General features: G+C 45.2%; 1 protein-coding gene across 7 annotated transcripts; it reads left to right on the forward strand.

Moving 5' to 3' along the window:
• Window positions 1–18: 18 nt before the first annotated feature.
• CPSF7 (cleavage and polyadenylation specific factor 7) lies at window positions 19–22,217 on the forward strand. 7 transcript variants are annotated; one of them, XM_080815771.1, is made up of 10 exons: window positions 19–175; window positions 723–841; window positions 6,919–7,137; window positions 7,973–8,076; window positions 8,454–8,626; window positions 11,483–11,897; window positions 12,397–12,515; window positions 14,705–14,873; window positions 15,532–15,699; window positions 20,138–22,217. In XM_080815771.1, the coding sequence occupies exons 2-9, from the start codon at window positions 788–790 to the stop codon at window positions 15,692–15,694; spliced, it is 1,416 nt and encodes a 471-aa protein (XP_080671897.1). In that variant the 5' UTR covers window positions 19–175; window positions 723–787; the 3' UTR covers window positions 15,695–15,699; window positions 20,138–22,217. The 7 variants fall into 7 exon arrangements, with proteins under 7 accessions (XP_080671897.1, XP_080671896.1, XP_080671899.1 ...); XM_080815770.1 differs by having other exon boundaries at window positions 25–102; XM_080815773.1 differs by having other exon boundaries at window positions 47–102; window positions 8,454–8,599.
• Window positions 22,218–23,501: the final 1,284 nt, after the last annotated feature.

Genomic DNA, 23,501 nt, shown 5'->3' on the forward strand with positions numbered 1-23,501 from the left:
GCGTGTGACGCCAGCGGCGGGGGGGGGCGGGATCTGGGGCCGAGAGCGGTTCGCGCGCTTCGGGCCTAGTCCGGACTCGCCGCCGCCGCCGCCATATTCCCGGTAACGGGGGCGCGCGGCCGTGGGCCGGCTGGGCCGGAAGAGGGCTCGGGGCCAGCGCTGAAACTGGGAGGGGGTCGGTTGAGTTTGGGGTAGCTGGAGTCGGCGGGCGGGGGGAGGTGCGGGCCTTTGAGGGAGGAGGCCGAGGGCGCCGGGCCGAGTCTGTGGGGAGGGAGCGGGGCGGGCCTAGTTGGGGGCGAGGACTAGGCCTGGGTGGGGAGCGGAGGCGGCTGGAGCTCCACGACCCGCGGGGACTCTAGCCGGGACCGCTTTGGGGCCTAGGCAGGTGCGGCGGGCTGGGGCTGCGGGCTTTGCCGCCGTCGTTCTTCCCACTGCCGTCCCAGGGCCCCTAGGAGCAGAGGCCTGGACTTTGCCGTCGCGCCACGGGCAGCTGCGGCGCAACTCGGGTCGGGCCCGAGGGTGATGGGCAGCGAGCCCCGCGAGCCCCGGCGGCCTGGGAGAGCGAGGGGCGGCGCGAGGCCGGGGGCGGGGCGGAGCGGAGCGGAGCGGGTGGACCGAGCTTGGGCTGCGGGGATGCTGCGTCTCTGGAGACGGGAGGTTGGCAACCATTGCTCTCCTCCTAGCCCAGGACCCTCATGCCTTCTAACTCTTGCCTCTTTAAGGATACCGCAGTGGCATCTTCCTTACTTTGTCCGTTCTCCGGGCTCGCGATCTTCCTTCCGGAGCCATGTCAGAAGGAGTGGACTTGATTGATATATATGCTGACGAGGAGTTCAATCAGGTGAGGGGTCATCGGGAGCTTTGGGATTTTCCTGGATCTGCTGAAGAATCACTTTCATCAAACTTGCAGTGGTTCCAAGCTGCGGCAGGCTTTCCTAGGCCTGAACATCCCTCTATCGGGTCTAAAATTTTACTCTTATCACAGACTTTCAAGACGTCTGATCGTCCCGCTTCTGTTAATTTTAAGCTCCCAAGGCTTAATTTTACAGGCTTTAATTAAAGCAAATAAAAATTAGGTTTAATAGAATGGTGAATCAACCTGTGGAACTTGCTCCCCCAGGAGGCCAAACTTGGGTGTCAGTCTCCTCAAAGACTAACCACACTTAAAAATCACACTTAGGTTTGCTGTAGTATTCATGAGGACAGTGTTCATACCTGTTCCTTTGCGGATCTTTTTTTTTTTTCTTTTGTGAGGGAGAGGTGGGAAGAGGGAGAGAGACTCTTAAGTGCTTGTTGCCCAGTGCAGAGCTGAGATTACAACCCTGAGATCACGACCTGTGCTAAAATCAAGAGGAGGCTTGACGCCCTGAGACACCCAGGCACCCCCGTTCGAGATGCTTTGAAAGGGCAGCTGGATAAATTTAGTCCCCTTCTCCATAAGACATTGCAAAAACACAGTATGAGACGTACTTTAGCATTTAATTGCAGTTTCATTCTGACTGTTTTGGGTCTGTCTTCCTTCTCTAAGTAGTTTGATTCTAGTCTTAAGAGGTACATAGGCATTTTGGTGAAATCAGTTTTATTGGTGAATCTGATTGTTTTGAGGGTAGAGGTAAAGGTGTTGGATAAACCAGTTAAAAAGCACTTGTAGACCCCCTTATGTACCCTGGATTTGTTGGTTGCTGTATGTTATGCATAAGGAACATTATGTAGTGATTTCCCTTGAAATGATAATCTAACACATTGAGGTCAATCTCGAGAATGTTCCATAGTCTCTTTAAAACTTAATAATTATTTTGCCCAGATTGTTTTCAGTCCCATTTTTACTTGATTAAACTGGTTCTTCCCATTAGGATCTTTCAGTGGGTACACATAAGGACCTGGAAAGAAGATAAAAAGATTAGAGAAAGAAAGTCCCCTGGTTAGACCCTGACTTTTATACAAGGCAACAGAGGTTTTATACATGTCATTTTCTTTACTTGGCACAAGTTTACATTTAACAAAAAACATGTGCTGTTTTAACGTGGAGATTTTAGAACACAAAAGTAGGACAGTATAGTGAGCTTGTACCCACCAGCATCACCAGTTAATTTGTTTAATCGCCATTTTCCCAGGTCTTCTTGGGTAAACTGAGTCCTCTACATGTGGCTACCAGATGACCTAAATATACGGAAAAAAACTTGTTAAGTTCAAACAAGTCAAGTAATTATGGATGTAAAGAAAGATTTAGTATAGGAGTGTAGTTACACCATTATTTTCTGTATTACTTTGAATCAGATCTTTACTACTCTTTACAAGTTGTGGGTTGCTTTTTGTTTTGTTTTTAATACAAGACAAGAAGAAAAGAATGAGGTTCTCGTAGTTATTTATTAATAATAAAAACCATTTTTCCCCCTCAATTTCCTTCTCTGGGTTGAAAATAATGCTGCTGATTTCACTTTGAGAAACGGGCAGAACGGGGCAGATCTAGCCACATTTGGTCTGAAAAAATGGAAATCCATAATTTCTTAAGCAGTGTAAGTTGGAGGTTCTAGTCAAGGTACAGGCCTTGTCTAGTGGTCACTGTTTTGTGAGGGTAGAAGTCATTGGCCTCAATTTGTTGTATCTCTTCAGTTAGAAAAGACTTTTTTGTGGGTTTAAGATAGGCCAGAGATGGCATGTGGAATCTAGTAGACATTTATACCAAACAGACAATATTTAATGCTTGGCAGGGTGAAAGAAGTGTAGATTTTGAATGTTTTATGTCCATTTGTGGAAGGTCCAGGAGGGGTGCTGCCCACTGCCTGCTTGCTATCACCCCCAGTGAATTAATTTTTGGTAAAGCTGGATTTAGTGTAATTTGGAGGCTGCTAAAGAAATGATTAAAGTTCTGTTTGGCAGGGATTGTTAAAAGCAAGGTTAGACTGAAGGCAGCCAGTACAGATTGTATTTTAGAATGTTTTAGGAATATTAAGGATTCATCCCAAGCCAACCCATGCACAAGAACCCTGTCACACGTACTCTGCTCCCCAAGCAAAATGAACACAGTCCCTGGACGGAAGCCTGTGGTTCTGGCTCCCTGATCTCTTATGACATAGGCTGTAAAAGCCTCTTTTGCAGAGCTGCTTTACTCCTGTCACACTGGGAGTTGAAATTCACAGCTGCTCTCTTGGACTGGGGAGAAGCACTCTGAAAAAGTGAGAGCTGCCACTTTACTGAGTGTTTAGCCTTTTAAGGGAGACACTTTGCACATTGCCCAATTCTGTTTGCCACTTCCATCAACGAGTACTTATTGAGCAATTTCTGTTTGCTAGGCACAGTGTCAGGACTAGTGAGGGAACAGGGACGAAATGGATCCCTGTGTTCAAAAGAGGTTTCATTCCTGGTGGTTGAGGACAGTGGATAGCAGGGAAGGAGGGCATAAGGTGAGAACTAGACATAGTCATTATAAAGCCAAAAACTTTTTTAGAGCTTTTGTTACAATTAGAAGAACAATGGTATCGAGTAGGTGGCTTTGAGAACGATAAATCTTAGCTTTTCTTACTTCCCTCAGATATCAGGAAAAGGGGGTTGGAGGGTAGAAACACTGAGCATACAGGTGGAGAAGTTCTTATTTAAATTCAAAATCGTGCAAGTTCTTTTTTATCTAAAAAGTTTCAGAGACAGTCCTAATTCTTCCTATGCTATTAAGCAAAAAATGTTTCTTGAGATTTTCATTTAGTTTTAAATACATACTTACTTTTAAATCTCCCTGGAATGAAACCTTCAGCATCAATGCATGTAAAACATTGTATTTTTTCATTTAATTTGTAGAATTAGATTTTGCTTTAATCTAATCCAACACTGCATAAATCACCAGCTCATATGGTAATCAGAAAAACCTCAGGCCCTTAACCTGTTTTTCTGTTTTACCAGCTGAAGAAGTCAGAATGCATTGGTGTTGCTAGTAGATTTAAATCCAAACAGAACTTGATACGTTGTTTCTTCAACAGACTCCTCAACAGGCCTGCTCTGTGCATCAGAACAGTTCCCACCAACTTTTTTGAACCGAGGTTCTATGGCCCAGAGAAACCATTTGAATCTTGTGACAATTTTGGATTCATTGAATCCTTTTGTGCTTCTTAAAGTGGTAAGGTAATCCATATACAAGGTTTTTCAGGACTTGAGTCTTTCGTGCTCTCTAAGGGTTCCTGAAAGAGTAGATTGTTGGCGTAGGCTTGCAGTATGGGAGATTTCCTGGTGATGTGTGTGGTCTCTGAGCTGTCCAGATCTGCGTGTTAGTTCACTGCCCAATTATCAGTGGTAATTTTGGTATTATAAATTTTAGACACACATCTCTGAATCCCAGATACTGCCTGGAAGGAATTCCAGTTTGGTTCCACTGAGTATCCAAAATGGTTTGTTTCTTTATTCCCATTTATGTTTTACTTCAGAATCCTTGATTTAAATTTTAAAAGTGCCCTGGAGTGAAGTAGTGCTCTCTAAGGATTAGAACATCAGAGAGGATCCAGTGGTTTCCCTCTTTTTCCTTTACCTTGATCCATAAGGCGTATCCCCATCCCTACTATATGAATAAGTAAATAAATGATTTTGTTTAAAGTTGCAGTTCTTTGACAGAAAGGGGCTATGAAGTATTTTACACTCATTGTATTTGTCAAGTTTTTAGTACTTAATTTATTATCCACCCTGTGCTCTCTGATGTTCTCTTCTCTTCCTGTTCTTTACATACTCTTTTTATCCAAGATGTTTATTTATTTGTAATTTGACTACATAGAACAGTCTTTCTGTGCTTACTTGTCTTCAGTGATTCCTTTTCTTGTTTGATTTTTTTTTAAGATTTTAGTTTTTTAATTTTAGAGGGAGAGAGCACACGAGCAGGGGAGGGTCAGAGGGAGAGGGAGACCATCTCAGATAGACTCCACGCTGGGTGTAGAGCCCATGGGGCTCAATTCCACAACCGTGAGATCACGACCCGAGTGGAAACCAGGAGTCTGACTCTTAACCGACGGAGCCACCTGAGTTCCACACTGCCCCCCCCTTTCTTGTTTTTAAATTCCCTCTAAAAAGGTTAGTCTCTTTTGCAATTCTCTCTGATATTTTTACAAGGTATAAACTCCTCTCTTGTGGGGTTTTTTAGAGTATTTATAGTATTTGAAATTATTTTTTGCCTCAGGAAGTAGAATCCTTTCCCCTTTACTATCAGAACAGTCTGATAATGCTATTTTTGTGTGCGTGTTCTTCCATTGTACTTGAGATGAACTGAGAAACTAAAAGATGGTTTCCAGAAGTTTGTGATGTTATATATAGGTCTAGGAATGAATTTGGAGTGAGTCCTCTCTCTAGTCTCACTTTAGAATCTACAGTTCTTATGATAGAATTGAACAGAGAAAGTTATTGGAGCTTCCCATCTTGAGTTGCATTGGAGGAAGTGCTCCCTTTCTTCAGGGAACTAGACAAGTTAATGTAGGTTTTTCCTTTATTCCTTTTTTAAAAATACAGCAATGACGTGAATGAGCTATAGTTCCCTTAAAACACATTGAACATTTGTCTCTGTCATTTTGGCAGCATCATCTTTAGCGCTGTTGGGATGTTTTAGAATATTACCTGAAAAAATACTCACTGATCCTTAACATAAAAAGAGCTCTTTGAGATAACATCACAAATCTGAAAAACATTAAGATTTCCTGGTAGTAACTCTTACGGTTTTAGGATTTGGGGTATATGGTGTTAATTTGGCTGCTATAAGAAAATACCAAAAACTGAGTGGCTTATAAACAACAGATTTACTTGTCATAGTTCTGGGGACTGGAAGGTTGAAGTCAGGTTTGGGCAGTAGAGAGGGCCCTCTTCAGGTTGCAGAATGCCAGCTTGTATCCTCATGGATGCAGAGCAGAGCAGGCAAGTTATTGGCTTGATGAGGGTTCCACCCTCAAAACCTGGTCTAATTGTAATTATTTCCCAAAGACCCCACCTCCTGATACCATCACGTTGGGGAATAGGTTTCAACATAGCATTTTTGTGGAAACAGGTAAATTCAGCCCATAATAGCAATAAACAAGTAAACATAACACATAAAGTATACTTTGCATTGTGTTTTTGGAGTGCACGTTCACATTGTAAATGCTTACTGTGACATAGTTTATGGTGTGGGTGTTTGTCCTTTTTTCTGACCCTTAGATTTGAGAGAACTTCGCTGTTTTTGTGTATCATTGAACATCTCTGGTGTTGCTCCCAAAAGTCTCTTATTTATTAAAAGAATCATGGTAATGTATTGGAGCTGCATTATCATCTGAGAAACAGTAAGAGAAAATCTCCCAGAGTATTTTCCCTTTTTTAAAAATGTTTCTTTGATGGTTACTAGAAAGTTGGGTTGTTGAATTTTAGAACTTCTCTGAGTCACTTTTGTAAATCTGAAAGTTTAAACCGGTAGCTCTGATTCTTTTTTTGAATTCTGGGTTCTCACTTTAATATGCTTTTCCCCTGCTTTTTATTTCAAGATGAATATACTCTCATTAAATAGAGTAGTAAGTTTTGTGTAACTCTTGATTTTGGAAATAGCACAAGATGTGGAAAATAAGTTTTCGTTACTCTTAGATGTGGCCCTTCGGAAGCTGACCTCATTGACGACAGTAGCAGGTGCATCTTTATGCATTCCTAGTTTGCTTTTGTAATCATTGTGTACCTTCTGATTCTTACAGTTGGCTGAAGCTGGAAACATTGCAGACAATAACAGGGTCTTGAGAGAAAAACCTACAAAGCATAATCAATGAAAGGGTTTCAAGTGAAAAATTATTCTTACCTGGTTTCCTAGAGTAGAAAAGGGAAGTTTTGTATGTTGTTTTATCAAGTATTTGACTGTGGATTCTAAGTAAACTAGAATGAAACAGAATAAATCCAGTGGAAGGTCTGCAAACCCACCTTTGCCAACCCATCTCTTAGGACCCAGAGTTCAACAATACAGATCAGATTGACCTCTATGATGACGTGTTGACAGCCACCTCACAGCCCTCAGATGATAGAAGCAGCAGCACTGAGCCACCTCCTCCTGTTCGCCAGGAGCCGTCTCCCAAGCCCAATAACAAGAGTCCTGCGATCCTGTACACGTACAGCGGCCTCCGCAATAGGCGAGCTGCTGTCTACGTGGGCAGCTTCTCCTGGGTGAGCATGGGGAACCAAAAAGCCTCCTGGGTAGGCTGGAGGGAGAGTGCTGGGAGGTGATGGCATTTTCAAAAACCACTGTTGCACTGTTTTGTGCTCTGATGGGGTTGGATTTCTTTTTCCTGGGATCAGGTTGGATTGATCTCTGAAAGAGAACTATCCTGAGGACGTACTGGTGCCGAAGAAAGCAATAAGTGGGTAGTTGCTTTTTCTGCCATCTTGTTAATGCCCCTGACCCTGGGGCTTTATGTCTAGCAGGGTCATCTGTGGGATGAGATTTCAGAGTGAACACCTTGAACTCTTGGTGGTCATTCAATGGTCCTTTGATAACGATGGGTGACAGGGATCAAAGACCTTGATAGTTCTAGTATATTCAGGGTAGGTGGTGATTGTTGTTCTGCAAAAGTTCTTTTGTGACAGACATGTTTGGGGGCTGGTGGAGGGAGGGTCCAAATTAGGAAATGTACATACTGAGGGAAAAGTTCCTGACAGTGGTCTAATTATAGCCTGTCAGGTCTCTCATTAAAAGCTGTTAGTAATCATTGTTTTAACTGATGACCAGGTAGCCCAAATGGCGGTCAAAGTTAAAATAGGTTTTAATTTTCTTAATCTCAAAGATGGGGATTGGGAAGGGAGTGGGGGGCTTTGGAATTCTGGGTGGGTGAGGGTAATCAGAAAAGCCTGCACTAATTGAACTGTTGATGGGCTCTTGGGTTTCTGTGGGAGGTCATGGCTGTGACTAGAATCCTAGGTTTGGGGAAAGGGTTTGGGACATTCTAGGTGGGGAGGGGGTGTAGCTCTTGACATTTCTTCCTTTTCCATCTTGCCGGCCCAGTGGACCACAGACCAGCAGCTGATCCAGGTTATTCGCTCTATAGGAGTCTATGATGTGGTGGAGTTGAAATTTGCAGAGAATCGAGCAAATGGCCAGTCCAAAGGGTGAGTCTGGATTTGAGAAGTCCCTTTTAGTTTGTCATGATTAGGATAACAGATCTACGATGTATTTTGGCCCTGGATTTTAATCCCTCTGGCCCCTGGCCCAGGTTATTGCCTTGGTTTTGACAGACCACCTTAGAACGGGGACCTAGCTGCAGTGTAACAATGTCCATCTATCGAGGGGCAAAAAGAACTAATTTCTGATTCCAAATAATAGGAAGATACAGACTGACACCTTTTCGTTGGTGCTAGTTTTGTGTATGTTGTATTAGCAAGGTATTTTTGCTTTACCCATTTTCACTAAAAGTGGAAGAGAGTTTCTTTGTTCCTCTCTTGCTTGGCTAGTAGATCTCACTCATTTTTAATTTTTCTTCCCCAAGGTATGCTGAGGTGGTGGTAGCCTCTGAAAACTCAGTCCACAAATTGTTGGAACTCCTTCCAGGAAAAGTTCTTAATGGAGAAAAAGTGGACGTGAGGCCGGCCACCCGGCAAAACCTGTCACAGTTTGAGGCACAGGCTCGGAAACGTGAGTGCGTCCGAGTCCCAAGAGGGGGTACGTGGAGACCATCTGTATGAAGGGGACAATTTTGTGGGTTTGTTTTCTGTGTGCGGGTTTGTTTTCTGTGGTGTGGGCTCTGCCTCCAGTGTGGAGGAGTTGGGGGGGAGGGTGGTGGTGGTGGTTGTGGGTGGTGGCATGGGCAATTAGTAGACCCAAAAATGAGGCTGTGTACAAAAAAGAGCACTGTGCTGAGAGGTGGGTTCCAGTTATAGTCTGGTTCTGCCACTGACTCATTGTGTGACCTTGGGGAAGTCACTGTACTGCTTAGGGCCTCTTCCCCTCTCTGAAATAGATACATGGTGTTTAAAGTTCCTGTCAACTTTAAATTATGTGGTTTTGTGTAAAAAATCAGTGTATAAGTGAATGGGCTTAATTGTAGCATGTGCTCTTTATAAATTGACAAGCAGCCTCCCTAACATGCAGGTAATGTTTGTAAAGATGGCTATAATCTTCTCGTAAACATGTGCTGGAGGGGTCCCTTGTAAGAAGTCAACCAAAAGGAATGTTGGAAAAGAAGAGTTTAACAATATTTCTCCAGCACTGTCCAGGGGACAGGGTGCCCATTCAGTTACCTGATATTTTAATCTGCTTGGCAAGTATTTCCTACTAATAAAGCTGCATTACACGACTTTAGCTTGATGATAGTTTCCCTGAGTTCACCTTACTCCCTTTGTTCTGATTCTGTACTCACCAAGCCACCTTCTGATACTAATTTGGTTTCCCAACTAGGCTCTCCTACTGGGAAGAGAATGCGCTGACCAGCTGACACAAGTATTCCGGTCTGCTTGGCAGTTATATTTCTCATTGTAAATTAATAAATTGGCATTCTGGTTTATGAATCAGTCTCTTGTGAGTTTGGTTAGCGTGAATCAATTTTCTAGGGTACAGTCACCCCTGGGTGAACTTTTAAAGTCGAGTTTCTGAACCTGCGAAACCTGAGGACCAGACCTTGGATTTTCCTGACCTCACAAGGTGCAGCCACCCTGCAAGGCCTTGCCTGAAGCAGCCAATTGCCTTTCTTTCTTTTCTGACAGTGGGGGTGAGGGGTGGGGGTGGTGGGGAAAGTGTCATCACTTGCATTCTGTCATTTCTTAGGTTCTGCTCTCAAAATAGTGCTTTGTATTGATTGGGTGGTCCACTGGGATCTTGTATGATTGGTTGAAGGTGGAGATAGGCTGCGTCTCTCTTGCATAGAAACAACTGTTCTTCTAACTGGATTGAGAGCCTAGATGGGTATAGTGTGAACTCCCATTGCTCTGGGTTAAAAGACACATGCTTTTCTTCTTTAACAGCTTGAATTTTCAAGTTCTTCTGTTTCAGAGCTTTTGTATGATTTGACCCTTTTCTGACTTTCCTAAGCTGCATAAATGCACAGTTGCATTAGGGATAGCATTCCTACTTCCGCTTAGCTGTTTACTCCTCGGTGTTCCCTTTCTTTGCTGAAATGATGGCAGTGACTGGTGGTTATCTGCTCTATCGCGTTGACAGACTTGGGTTCTGTTCATTCACTAAGTACAGCTGGTGGACTTCCTCTGCTTAAAAATGGTCGCTCCTCTTGGGATTGTAGGCAGAGATACAAAACAGAACCCTTGCACAAGTAGGAAGAGTAGCTGGGAAGATGGCTAACTTTCAGAGGATCCCACTTGCTAATACGTCTTTCTTTGGTTTGAAAGAACTCAGGGAAGAAACAGGTTGCCATGTGGATGAGACATGAAGCACAAGTGTGCCATGATAGGCACCGGTGATAAACCACAGAGGACAAAGCGATGTGGTTGCTGAGATGATGGGTCCCCCCATGCCTGAAACCGGAGTTGGGTTTACCAGCAAGTATTAGTTTTAGGAGCACTCACCTTTCTGTCCACATTTGACTGCCAACAGCATCTCTCTGCTTCCAAGACTCCTAAGGCCATGGGATCATGTTCTGTTGGATTCCACATGAACCAGGCTTGGAGTAGACTGTTAAATTGGCGAGAGTGAACAAGTTTAACTGAGTGACTTGACAATGGCCAGCCATATTCCCAAGCATGTATGAGCCCCTGTTGTGCCCAACACCATACCAGCGTGCTGTGGTGATCCTCCTGTGGGGTACAGTGTTTGGGCCGTTGAAATTCAGGGGGAGCTCCCCAAATAGGAGGCTTTTTTTTTTTTTTTAACTAAGCTTTTACTAGGAGTCCCTGCTGTCAACTGTGCCATCTGCTCCGTCTGTGGGCACATCTTATCTTGGCTTACTTCCCATTTTCTCTCTCTTTCTCACTTGACCTCTAGTCTTCTGTGGCGTATGTCTCTTCCCCATCCCAGTGACAGTTTCGGTATGTGGAAGTATCTATCCCCTGCCCTTCTCTCACTTATCCCAAATTCCCTGCAAAGAGAAAATTCCAGGTGCACAGTAGGATAGTACTGATCTCAGGTCAACTAGTACTGGTTAAAGGAGAGAGGCCCTGAACCTCTTCATCAGGGACAGGTGATTTCACATCTGCTTGAATCCGCCAGAACAGTAATGAACATACTTCTCAACAGTGTCATTTTCTCATGGGTTAATTAGGGTCCTGCATTTAGAAATAGAAAACAAATCGAAGGATAAATTAAGTGTGAAGCACAAAGTTCTAGGTAAAGAGCATTCTTTGACGTGGAATTGGTGAAAACTGCTTTCTCGGTTTATGACTTAACTAACTTGCCTCCGCCCTTTCTTTCTGAGGCCAAAGAAAAAGGAGTAGATGATTTTACCTTCTTCCTCAGGTACCTGTTGCCGCCTTCAGTATGGTGTCAGAGGACTCTTGCTGAAGGATGATCTGGTTCCATGGATACATGTAAAGCTTTGGGCAGTAACGTTAGTTCTGTTTTCCTTCATAGGAATACCTCCACGGGCCCATTCCCGGGATTCTAGTGATTCTGCTGATGGACGGGCCACACCCTCTGAGAACCTTGTACCCTCATCTGCCCGTGTGGATAAGCCCCCCAGTGTGCTACCCTACTTCAATCGCCCTCCTTCAGCCCTCCCCCTGATGGGTCTGCCCCCACCCCCAATTCCACCCCCTCCTCCTCTCTCCTCAAGCTTTGGGGTCCCTCCTCCTCCTCCTGGCATCCACTACCAGCATCTCATGCCCCCTCCTCCTCGATTACCTCCTCATCTGGCTGTACCTCCCCCTGGGGCTATCCCACCTGCCCTTCACCTCAATCCAGCCTTCTTCCCCCCACCAAATGCTACAGTGGGGCCTCCACCAGATACTTACATGAAGGCCTCCGCACCCTATAACCACCATGGCAGGTAAGGACTATCTTGTTCCTTTCAGATCTGAGCCAGGTATAGTAGGGTACACCATGTGTTAAGCATTTTATTCTCCCTGAGGAAGTGAGTGTGAATTCTTGTGTTCTCCCTTGTGGAAACTCTGTTGTCATAGTATTGAGTCCTGGGAAATAGTTAACCATCTGTTAGATAATGTTTTTTATTTGGTGTTTCATTTGCATCCAAGTCTCTTGACCCAAACCACGTCTTCCACATCCCTTTTTAAGGAGCTTGATTAAATCAAGTGCTGTATGTGGCTGTTAGGGTTGCTGTGAATGTCTAGCGCTATTGGGTCACGCCAGAATTACAAAAGAATATGTTGTAAATCCTGTCCTTGAAGAGAATGTGAACACATAAAACATGAGCAGGCTGAGAAGCATATAAGACATTATATAGGAGAGCATGATTAACACTGTATGGTAGGATATGGTAAAGATGATAAGAAGTGTGGGCAATCAGGAATGGTGTTATTTCTGTGCAGCCGAGATTCGGGCCCTCCGCCCTCTACAGTGAGTGAAGCAGAATTTGAAGAGATCATGAAGCGAAATAGAGCAATTTCCAGCAGTGCCATTTCCAAAGCGGTAGCTGGAGCCAGTGCAGGTAACTCACCCTTACCTTTGCCATTTTCTCCTTACCTTTAGTTTTTCCATGTTTTGTCATTTCCATTGGCAAGAAGTTCAACAGGATAAAATTGGAGCACTGTTAGATTCTCTAGAGTGGCACATTGTGGGTAATATATAACCTGCTTGAATGGCTTTGGGGAAGCTCTAGTGGTGTTAGTCTGTATCCAGACCTGCCCCATGAAGACAAACTTAGTGACTAGATTATAAATAACTAGTAGTATCTGATTGTAGTTTTTGTTGTAGAATGAAATTCCTGGCCTTGTGGAGATCTCAGTGGTTCATCAGCGGACCTAGTGTCTTTGTAGTGCCTAGTGTAGATCCCAGGTTTTTTTAGGACTGATACCCCAATTAGATGTGATTTGATATGGAATCTCTTTATATTTGGGGTCTAGACAGAACTGCTGGCCTCCCTGTAGCCTATCCTAGAAAGAGGCAAGTCTGTTGGGTGTCATCGTAAGACATAGTATGCCCTTACAGCTAACTTCTGCCCTGCTGTCAGTATTAAGTGGGCAGAACCAGAAGCTGTGACTTGGAGAGCCCTGGCATGGAATCTTTGATTCTTTATAGGGTTCTGGTCCAAGTTTCACATTATGGTATGAGTCATATTCGCTTCCTTCTTGTGAGTTTCCCACATTAATGTAAATGTAGACTGTCAGATCTCCTAAGAAGTAAGTTAACACTAAATATTACCATCTGTTTTCTGTAATTTCTCATCTTTGGCTGCAAAATTTGAATCCACAGAGTAGGTTAAAGACAGGAAATACATGTATTCTCTCTCTTTTTTTTTTTCCCTCCAGAAAACTTTCATTGACATCTGAAGGATTTTTTAATTAGAAAGTAATCTGTGCTCATTTTAACAAGTCCAATATACAGAGGAGTATAAAGGAAATAGTCATTGTACTTCCTTATCAGCTCCTTCACTTAGAGAAATCAATAACTGAATCTCTATCTCCCTTCCTTTTTGTTCTCATTTAAGTCATTCACACCACAAATACTTACTGAATGCCTACAAAATAAGCAGAAATTCCCCACCCCAGTAGAGCTGACATCCTGGTGTTCCTGGACCTCCACAGAATCAAAGTTCCTCCACAGTTTCTGATCTCTTCTTACTGCCCTGCACAGAGGAGGCTGCCAGTCCTCATCACTGGACCCCTGTCTGGTTTCATGCTTTCCTTGCATTATCTTCTGTCTGGATGTGCTAGGTTTAGCTTGGGAAAGCATTCTGCAAGTACCTAGCCCCTGACCACGATCCCTGAGCCAGGCACTGCTCACCTTTGGGGAATGAAGGGGCTAGTTCTTGATGGCAGCATAATTTAAAAAATACATATGTATAAATACACTCCACATATAGACGTGTTAGATATACGTTACATATACATGTGTACACATCTGATTATAGATTCAAAATAATTCAGACTTAGAAACGTGCAGTGATAATTAATAAAAGTCTGTACAAGGACCACCACCAAGACCACCTTCTACAATTTAGTGTCTGTCCCTCAGATTTTTTTTTCTGTGCATATGACAACATATATAGAATTTTTATTCTTTTTACAAAAACGGAATACTGTTTTTGCAGATTTTTAGAAATTAATATATTCTGGACATGTCAATATATAATATCTAATATTTATCGAGCCCTTACTGTGTGCCTGGCACTGTGCTAAGCGCTTTACGTGGATTACTTTGTTTACCTGTAGATGTATTGTGTGCTTTTTAACAACTGTGTAGTATTTTATAAAACCAACATCCCATAATTTATATAGCACCCTGCTGAAGGAACTTTTAGGTTATGTCTAATTTTTTGATAAGATAATGCTGAAACATAACATTGTTAAGCATACATATTTGTGAACAGAAGTAGAATATTCTTAGAATTGCTGGGTCAGCAAGTATGCACATTGTTTATTGTAATGGATATTGTCAGACCACCCTGCCCCGGTTTGTACATCCACTAGCAACATCCGAGAACCTCTGTCTGATTGCAGACTGTTGGAATATAGGTGCCGTCTACTCTTCTACCTGCCAGTTAAGCCTCATCCATCTTACCATGGTTCTGTGGGACAACTAGTTACTCTTGCTTTGTGTCCTCCTGAGTTCTCCTTTCGGTCCAGTTAGTTTACTGCCTCTGCTCATCCTTGGCCTTTCCCATCCGTCCCCTGTCAGGGGATTACAGTGACGCGATTGAGACGCTGCTCACAGCCATTGCTGTTATCAAACAGTCCCGGGTCGCCAATGATGAGCGTTGCCGTGTCCTCATCTCCTCTCTTAAGGACTGTCTTCATGGCATTGAAGCCAAGTCCTACAGTGTGGGTGCCAGCGGGAGCTCGTCCAGGTGAGTTGTCGGTTGCTTCAGCAGCCTACCAGCCGCAAGCAGCACTCTTCCAGGGATTGGCAGGGGGAGGAAGAGAGCCCAGGGGATCTGGCAAGGCCCTGGCTGGAAGAGCCGGCCTCGCCCTGGTGTCTTTAAGGGGACGGAATTAATCAAGCATCTGCATCAACACATGCCGTAACGTCTGCAGTCCGTGTTGTCACCCAACACGGTGAGGCAGCGGGCTGTTGAGGAATATAGACTGGTGGATAGTTAAGAACATGGGCTTTGAAGCCATACGTGCTTGGATTCAGATCTAGTTTTGCTCCCAAGTACTTGTATGGCTTTGAGTATAGCAGTCAGTCAGCTTTCTAAACACTCTTCTTGTCTTTGGAAAAGGGACAGTAGCAGTCCTTCTCTTACAGATCTGTTGTAGAGAGTAGGTGAGATAAGCATGTAAAGCTCCTAGCACTGTGCCTGATGCATTAGTAAGATCTCAACACATTTGACTGTTACTATTTTCTCAAAAAAAGACTAGCAGTCCTCAAAGAGCTAACATTCTCAGACATTGGGCCCATAGTAGAAAAGTGGTTCGGACAAATACCGGAAGACACGAAAACACAACACTCTTGGAAGGCATGTGGTAGGTCCTCCGAGCGAGGCTGAAGGATCTTTCTAATAGGAAAAGACATCGGTCCCGAGAGAGGTCACCTAGCCGGTCCCGGGAGAGCAGCAGGAGGCATCGGGACCTGCTTCATAACGAAGATCGGCATGATGAGTATTTCCAAGAAAGGAACCGGGAGCACGAGAGACACCGGGATAGAGAACGGGACCGGCACCACTGAGAAAGGTGGGATGAAGCCCCGCTCCTGGCTGTGGGCGATCTTATAAAAGAAAAAAATACTGATCATGAAGAGTCTGCTCTTTTTGAAAGCAAATTCAGAGAAAGGGAGGACTTTTTGACTTAGGTAACAGAAAATTGAGGAGGGCAGATTTCCTGCTCTTCCTGGTCGTTTGGAGAAGTCTCACCCTGAAATGGACCTGAGATTGAGCTGGTTTTGTGTCTTGTCTGCCTTAACCTGGTATCTGAGAGACAGCTTGGCGTCCGGGCTGAGAACACAGTGTCTGCTGGCCGTGTTACTTTGTTCTTCAGTTTTCTCATTTGTAAGTGAAGATAGCACGAGCAGCTGTCTCGCTGAATTCAGTGAGACAGTCCATCCAGAGCATTAGCACTCGTGGTACGCGTCACGTACCAAGTTCTCAGTAGACGATATCCAGTTATATCTTTACCCCACTAAACTTGCAAGGTGTTTTCAGGAAATTGACCAAGACAAAAAAGTAAAACCACTGCCTACTTGTAGGTTTTTGAGGCGCAACATGGATGATTTTTAAGAATTAAGATCTATTAAAAGGATATTGAAACTCAGGGTACTTTAGGAGAAAGCTGATCTGGAAAAATAATCATGTTTAATAATATAGAGACTGTGTGGAGGGTATTTCAATGGAAGGATGTATTTGTTTGGGGAACAAAAGACAAAAGCAGAAGAGTTGTAAGTCGAACTATATTAACTCGGGTTATGGAGAAGTTGAGTTAGGCTTGGCTGGGTTCGGGGGCTCCAGCTGTGTCCTCAGGACTTAACCCCTCCGCATCCCTCAGCTCTGCTCTTTCTCTGTCTTCATCCTCAGACAGGCCTCAGTGGTTGGGGTGAGGGAGGGGTGGGGGGAAGGCACCACAGCCCCATCATTCTATCCCACCAATTTAGCTATCCCAACTGAAAGTTCCCAACAAAATTTGTTTCTAGTATATAAGCAAGCAAGAGTGGTTTTGATTCTGTTTCTCTGGAAACCTTTAAAAGCAGTCTAGACTCTGGCTAGGATGATCTGGTTTTGGTTCTTGGAAGCTGCTGCATGACCCAGATGACTTTAGTATCTCATCTTGACTTTGGTTCCACATCAAGTGTGTTATGAAAATGTCCTTGTTTTTTGTTTGTGTGTGTGTGTGTGTGTTGTGTGTTGTGTGTGTGGTGTGTGTGTGTGTGTGTGTGTGTGTGTGTGTGTGTGTGTGTGGTTTTTTGCAGTTTGGTTGATCTGAAGTGATGGTGACTGGCAGGAGGGTGAGGATTGAGAACGGCTCTCCACCATGCCTTTGGGGTGGTTAGAAGGGTGAATGGATGAAGACAGGAAAAGAGACCCTTCCACAGGAATGCCTGTAGTTCACCAGCAGTAGCCGGACTGTAAACAGTGCAGTGTTTGGCCTAGCGTCCTAACAAGAAAAGAGTTCTGTCCTGTTTTCCTGCCGCCCTCTACTTTGCTGTTTGGCATTATCTACCATTAATATAAGCAGTTAGAGCTGGAAATTTCTTTTTACCTTCTTTAGGAGGTGAATGAGTGGGAAATGAGAAGTTAACATTTTTTACCTGCCTGCCTTTTCTGTTCTCAAACCACTCATTTATTCCACAAAATTTTAGAATGCTTGATGTCACGGAAATCTAAGCTAATCCATATAAATCTAAGCTAATCCATATAAAATCCATATAAAATCAACAGACTGTGTGTTCTAGATACTTCTTTGTAGGTTTTGCAACAGGTTGAGATTGGGGAGGTACCCATGTATCTCCAGGGCTCTAGGGAGAGTGGAGCTCCCAAAAAGCTCTGGCCTAATTCGGCCTCGGGGTGGGCGGGAGGGTGAGCATCAGGGTAAACCTCTGTTCCTGTCCCATCCCTCTGTGGCAGCAGCAGCGTTTCCCTGCTCTTGTTTGAGCCGGCACAGTTGCTAGTGTTGCTGTGGGTCTGGGGCCACCCCTTCCTTAATCCTGCTGCTCACGGTGTGGGTCCTTCTGAGTGGAAGAGACTAGAACAGTGACCAGGGAGGTACGTGTCCGTGCAGAGCATGAATTACAGTCTCCGGGGCCACTTTCCCGTTAGCAGTTAGAACATAGAACTGCATGTCACAGTTCCTGGCAGCTTTGCTTCTAATAGCCTTTTGACGGAAATTGTGAGATCCACTGACAGTTAGTATTTTGGGGATTGGACATCTGAACCTGAAACAGGAGCCGTCATTTTGCTTCATTTCTTCTGCCTGTAAAATGGGCCTCTTTTTCCATTATGAGGGTGATGCACTTTGGATAACTCTGAAGAACCTACAACCCAGTAGTTCCCAGAAAACAGTCATTTGGCTTGTGCAGGCCTATGACAAGAGGAGGAAAAGGAACTCTGAAACAGGTTTTCTGGGTCCCCATGTTTTATCCTGTAGATATGTCGGTCATTCCTTCCAAATAACTAGTCCAAAAGAATTGCATCAGGCACCCCAAAAATGTCATTTTCTCACATCTCATCTTAAGGACTCTGCATTCTATCTGTAGTCACTAAGTCCTGACATAGGATATCTCATGTTGGGGAGATGGTGCCTGGGCCCATTTATCCGGAGAACTATGCGAGTTCTGTGTACGACATGTTTTAGTTAGAAAATACTAGTGTTCATATTGTATGGACAGTGTTCCCTGAGAGCCAAAAAGTGTGTCTGTCTAGAGGCAGCAGTACAGACAGCAAGCTTTTCTGTCCCTTCTGCCTCAGGGTGGGCACCACCACTAGGGCACAGTCTCATTGGCCACTTGGGCTTCTGCCTGCATCCAAACATTACCACCAAATGTATCCACAGGCTCTAAGAACTGGGTGCTACAGTTGACTTTTCTTGATGTACTAGTTATCCTGTGTTTTGTTTTGTATGGACAGTTCCCAAACTACATCTGTTTTCGGGTATATGTGTGTATGCTTTGGAATTTGAGGATATCCTTAGGTAATATGTGGCTTTGGCTTCAACTTCTCGTGGTTCTTGGCTCTTGGCTCTTGGCTCATTATTTGGAGGTATTACCCTACTTAAGATACAATCGTTCTCACCTCATTCCTTTCCTCCTGGTCCAGTGAAAACTAAACATTCTGTTCAGTTTTGATCCAGTGTAAAGATTCAGAAACGCAGATGGTGTGGAGTGGAGAGGCACAGAGGGCTTCGGTTTTCCCTCACAGGAAATGAGACACATGCCTGCAGTATAGGTGTTTGGAGAAGCCGGAAGGCAGTGGCCTCTGTAACAGATTCTGGGGATTCCAAGCGGAAATAGTGCCATTTCAGAACATCAAAGGATCAGGCAGCTTGTGGATTCTCCCCCCAACCCCCTTGGATAGCTCCTCCAGGTTACAGAAGAGCACCCATAAAGTGAGCATTTGTGTGTAGGCTGTGTTGTGGGTTTGGCCTTTAGCGGAAGTCCCAAGCCTGAATTTAATCTCCCTTTCTCCTGTTACCTATGAGTTCTGTTTTACGCGGTCAGATGGACCAGGCCGCTTCCCGGCCTACTGATGCTGCAACACTGGAAAAGGGCTGGGTGTACCAGGGACCTTAAGTTTGGTAGACATGTAGTGAGTGGCTTTAACAGTGTCTTAATGTTTGGCAGAAGTTCTTAATTGTGCTTTTAGGTTTCTTGAATGGGGACTACTGGTTCTTTCATCTCCATGCTCTGCTTTCTGTTGTGGCCTGGCCAGATAACTCTTGGTATTAGGCTGTTTCTTGGTCCCTCACTCAAAGCTGTTGTCTGGGGAAAAACGTAGAATCCCTTGAGCTTTAGTACAGGTTAGATGATCCCCGGCCCCTTGCGTGTATGCACGCACACATACTTGCAGGAACACTGTTTGGATTCTATTTTAAACAGGGCTTCTTGGAGAGAAAAGTTTAGGAGTTTCCTGTGTAAGTACATGCTCCCTGCTAGGGCCTCTTGGGCGTTTGGGGGTGAACGGATATGGCTGTGTGCACACTTGTTTTCTTACCATTGTACCTCCCATTTCCAGATTTTTACCCCTCCCCTTAAGGTAAGCTCTGACTTGCTCAGAACAGATTTTCTGAAATGGTATTTCAGTTCCCCATATTTCCTTACTGCAACTCTCCTTGGATTGTTGTAGTTTCTCCATACTTCTCCGGGCAAAGTCTCCTTTTCAGTCAAACTGCTTTGAAACTTCGTTTCATTGTCTGTTTTCCCCTAACCTTAAAGTGAGATGTCACTGCTTTTTTCTCTCTACTCACTGTAGCTCCTGCAACCATTCCCACACTGCGCACAGTGCCAGACACCCCCAGACAATCCTGCTTTCTTTCCTTCACTTTCCCAGGCTTGCGTTCTGTCTGTGTATATACCCTACTTCATACATTCTGACTTCAGAGGATGCCAGTGTAACTCGCGTAAGCCCATCAGTCGGAAGGTAACCGCTAACCTGTGTTTTCTTTTCTTCTGATGTTCTCATTGCAGGAGTCTGGTTGGAAGCAAATGTTTTTTTAATGGACTTGCATCTCCTCACCTTGATCAGGACTAAAGGACGGAGGCCACTCCACCCCTCCCCCTTCCTCCAAACCCCTCACCCCCTTCAGACACCCAGGGAATACCCTCTGCCCTACAGGACTGAAGACTGCCTGGCAGCCCTCCCAGTCCCACCCCTCCTGTTTGTCGGGGGAAGGAACCTGAAGACTTCGTGTGGTTGGGAGGGCTGGCAGACAGGAAGAAAACCTGTCCAGGCCCCTGGTCTCCATAGAGAATGGTGCTTTGTCCAAGGAAACGTAGGAGTTTCTGATTCTCCAGGAGCAATTCAGTGGTGAGGCTGATAGGAAGACTTTCTTCCCAAAGAAAACGGATCCTCCATGCAGGATCTGGGAGAGTGACTGGGTGTGCCAAAATATGCCCAGGCTCCTGCCCTCCGCACGAGGCTTGGTGGGGCCAAGAGGGTCCAAACCCCTTGCTAACATACCACTTCTTTGTTTAACTCCTTTACCTTCCCAGCCCTTTGAGGAGGGACTCTGAGAACAGAAATTCCCTTACAAGAAGCTTCTCCTGTTCTTGCTTTTCCCTCTTACATATTGACGGTTTGTTTCCCTGACCTCCCAGAGGGCTGAACCTTCCCACCTCCCTGCTGCCCAGCCGCCTCAGTGGACTTGCCCCTCCTAAGTAGAGAAGGCCCCTGAGGTTGCTTGCTGCTGGGGAGCCTGGCAGAGCCAGTTACCACCCTCTGCTGCTTCGTGCTTGGTTGCCTCTTGGAAGAACCCGCTGTACTAGGTGTTCCCTTTCCTGGGGCTTTTTCATTTCACACGTGGAGCCCCTCCCCCAAGAAGGCTGCTTCCTTGTTTTAGAGGAAGCTACTGCCCTTGGGAGACGGGGACATCGGACCTCAGCAGTGAAGAACCCTTGTGAACTACCAGGAGGGGGAGGACAGAGGCAGGTTGGGCAGGCTGTGGCCTACTTCCATAGAGGCTTTCATTTTTCAGGTTCGATGTAAGCATGGGCTTGCATCCCCCAGGTACATACCTATTTTACTCACTGTGGGAGAACCTGGCACTAGCAGGCAGGTGAAGTCACAGATCTGGTGTCTTTCCACCTTTTGACTGTTGATGTATTAATAGTTCCCCTCGCTCAGTGTGGAGGTGCTTCCTACCTCTGATGAGCGAGGAGGAAGTGGGGCCTGACTCAGGTGAGCTCAGCTCAGAGTTCTAAGGACCACCACTCCGGGGGCCATTTTCTACACAGGCAAATGGAATTGCTTTTCCCATAACATCCAAGTTGTGGTGTGGTTGCTGCCGACGACAGCTGCAGCAACAGAGTCCTGCGGTACCCGTGGGGCGATGGCTGCTGCCTCTGCATGCATGTACGGGGCACGTGACATCTAACAGAAGAGATGTGGCATGTGAGACGAGCTGTGGCACGTGAGACTCAGGGTCACCTGAGACCCTCTGGCTCAGAGGGAGAGACTGAGTTGGACTGGATCCCTTCCTCTTCCCTGCACGTTTCTGACGTAGCCCTCAGTCAGTCAGTGAGGGGGTCCCCCCAGGGTTGGAGAGGCACATTCCCTTGGGATAGAGGCTACATGTTTGTAGCTTTTTTCCCCCTGTCCCCAACCCCATCCCCACCTCCACTTCAGAACATGGCCCCCCGCCCGGCTGGCCAAGTGTTAAGTGATGCGCTTATCCTCGAGAGCAGCTCCGGGTGTCTTTTTAAAATGTAGAGAAAACCAAGTAAGGTGACAGTTTAAGGAAAAAAAAATATATAGAATACCAGAAAAGCCGTTTACCCGGAGAATTTTTTCTCCCCATTTTTGTTTTGTTTTTACTCAATGACACAAATTTTAGTTTTATTTCCTGATAGCAAAGGAAAAAAAACCCCAGCCCTCAAAAAGGCCAAGGCCCCGTCCCCCTGTTGTCGGTGATTTGTTTGTCTTTCTGATAGGTTGAAAATTGTGTAATAAACTTGATGACGCTGTCAATCTTTTATACTGCATTGTATTTTTTTCCTTTTGTAACAAAATATTTTTAAATAATAAATGGGGTGTGAGCTGTTTTATGGATTCTGCATTGAATAGCTTTGTTGAGGTATTTGGGACCCGGGCCGGGGCTGACGTAGAGGCTCTGGGATGGCAGTGAAGCCCTGACTTCGGAGCTGGAAGTGCCGACCGGGCGTGTGGTGGCCTGCGTGACTCTAGGGGGCCTGGAGCACAGGTCTTTAAGCGCCCCTTGAGGGTTAGCTGGCTTCCTTAGCCAGCTAAGCTAAGGGAAGAAAAATTCCTAGTTGTCCTTTGTCCTTCAAGATTCCTAAGGTTCGTTCTCCGAGTAAATGTCCTCCCCTTACAGCTGGGTTCTGATGTTCTCAAGTTCAGGAAGGGAAGACTCCTCTGCTCGGAGTCTGGAAGTATGCCTGCCAGTGCCTGCTGCCGCTGTCTGTGGACAGTGGCATAACTTGTGAGCTGAGAACCAGAGCTGTTCTGCCTTTCACACGGTGGTGTTTGAAGAATCCAAGAGAGCAAACGTGAACATGTTTTGGAAACCAGAATGCTGTCTAAACTTTAGGAAGTACAGATCAGAAAGTTTAGCAGAGCGTTTTGGGTGGGCTCCTTGGCATTACAGAAAGCTTCTGGCTTTTCAAAGAGCCAGATGAACCGAGACAAGTGTTCCATGTACAAAAAGATGAACAAGAGACCAGGTGGTACATAATGTGTACTGGGACCTGCAAAGGCAAGATCAGCAAAGAAAGAAGAAACTTTTCAGGGGAGGGAGAACCCCAGAAGCTCTCTGACAACGCACAGCATGAGGGAAATAGAAGTGGGCTCTCAAGGCAAATACCGTGGTCCTGTGCTGCCTGTTCCAGCAAGCCCCACTTCTACGTGAAGTCTAGAAATCTACTTTTTATGTCCCACCTGACATTCGTGTAAACTAAAGCGTGAGGACCGGTAAGTTGGAGAAGTAAACACGTTCTTCATCAAAGTGCTACTGTGGTGGAACAGAAAGGGAATGCCTTTGGGGTTCCTGTTGGTTCAAACCCCAACTCTTAAACTAAATGCCCTCAGACAGGAGGTGACTTAACATTTGAGTTGGTTTTCTTCTGCCTCACAGGATCACGGTACGGATTAAATCTACTCTGCCAGGCACTGGATGAGTATTAGTCTCCTATACACTGCTGTCATGGTATAGAGCCACAAACCCGAATCTGCGTGTGCCGAGTGCTTCCTGAACTGGGCCAGACCTCAGCCTCTAGGGATGGCCATTGCAGTCACCTGACCAGTTCTATCCATGCGTGTGATAAATATCTGAGCAGGTCTCTCCCAGCCCCTGTGACCAAGGCCTATTCCTTCACT

The sequence above is a fragment of the Martes martes genome (assembly GCF_963455335.1).
Source record: "Martes martes genome assembly, chromosome: 10".
NCBI lineage: Eukaryota > Metazoa > Chordata > Mammalia > Carnivora > Mustelidae > Martes > Martes martes.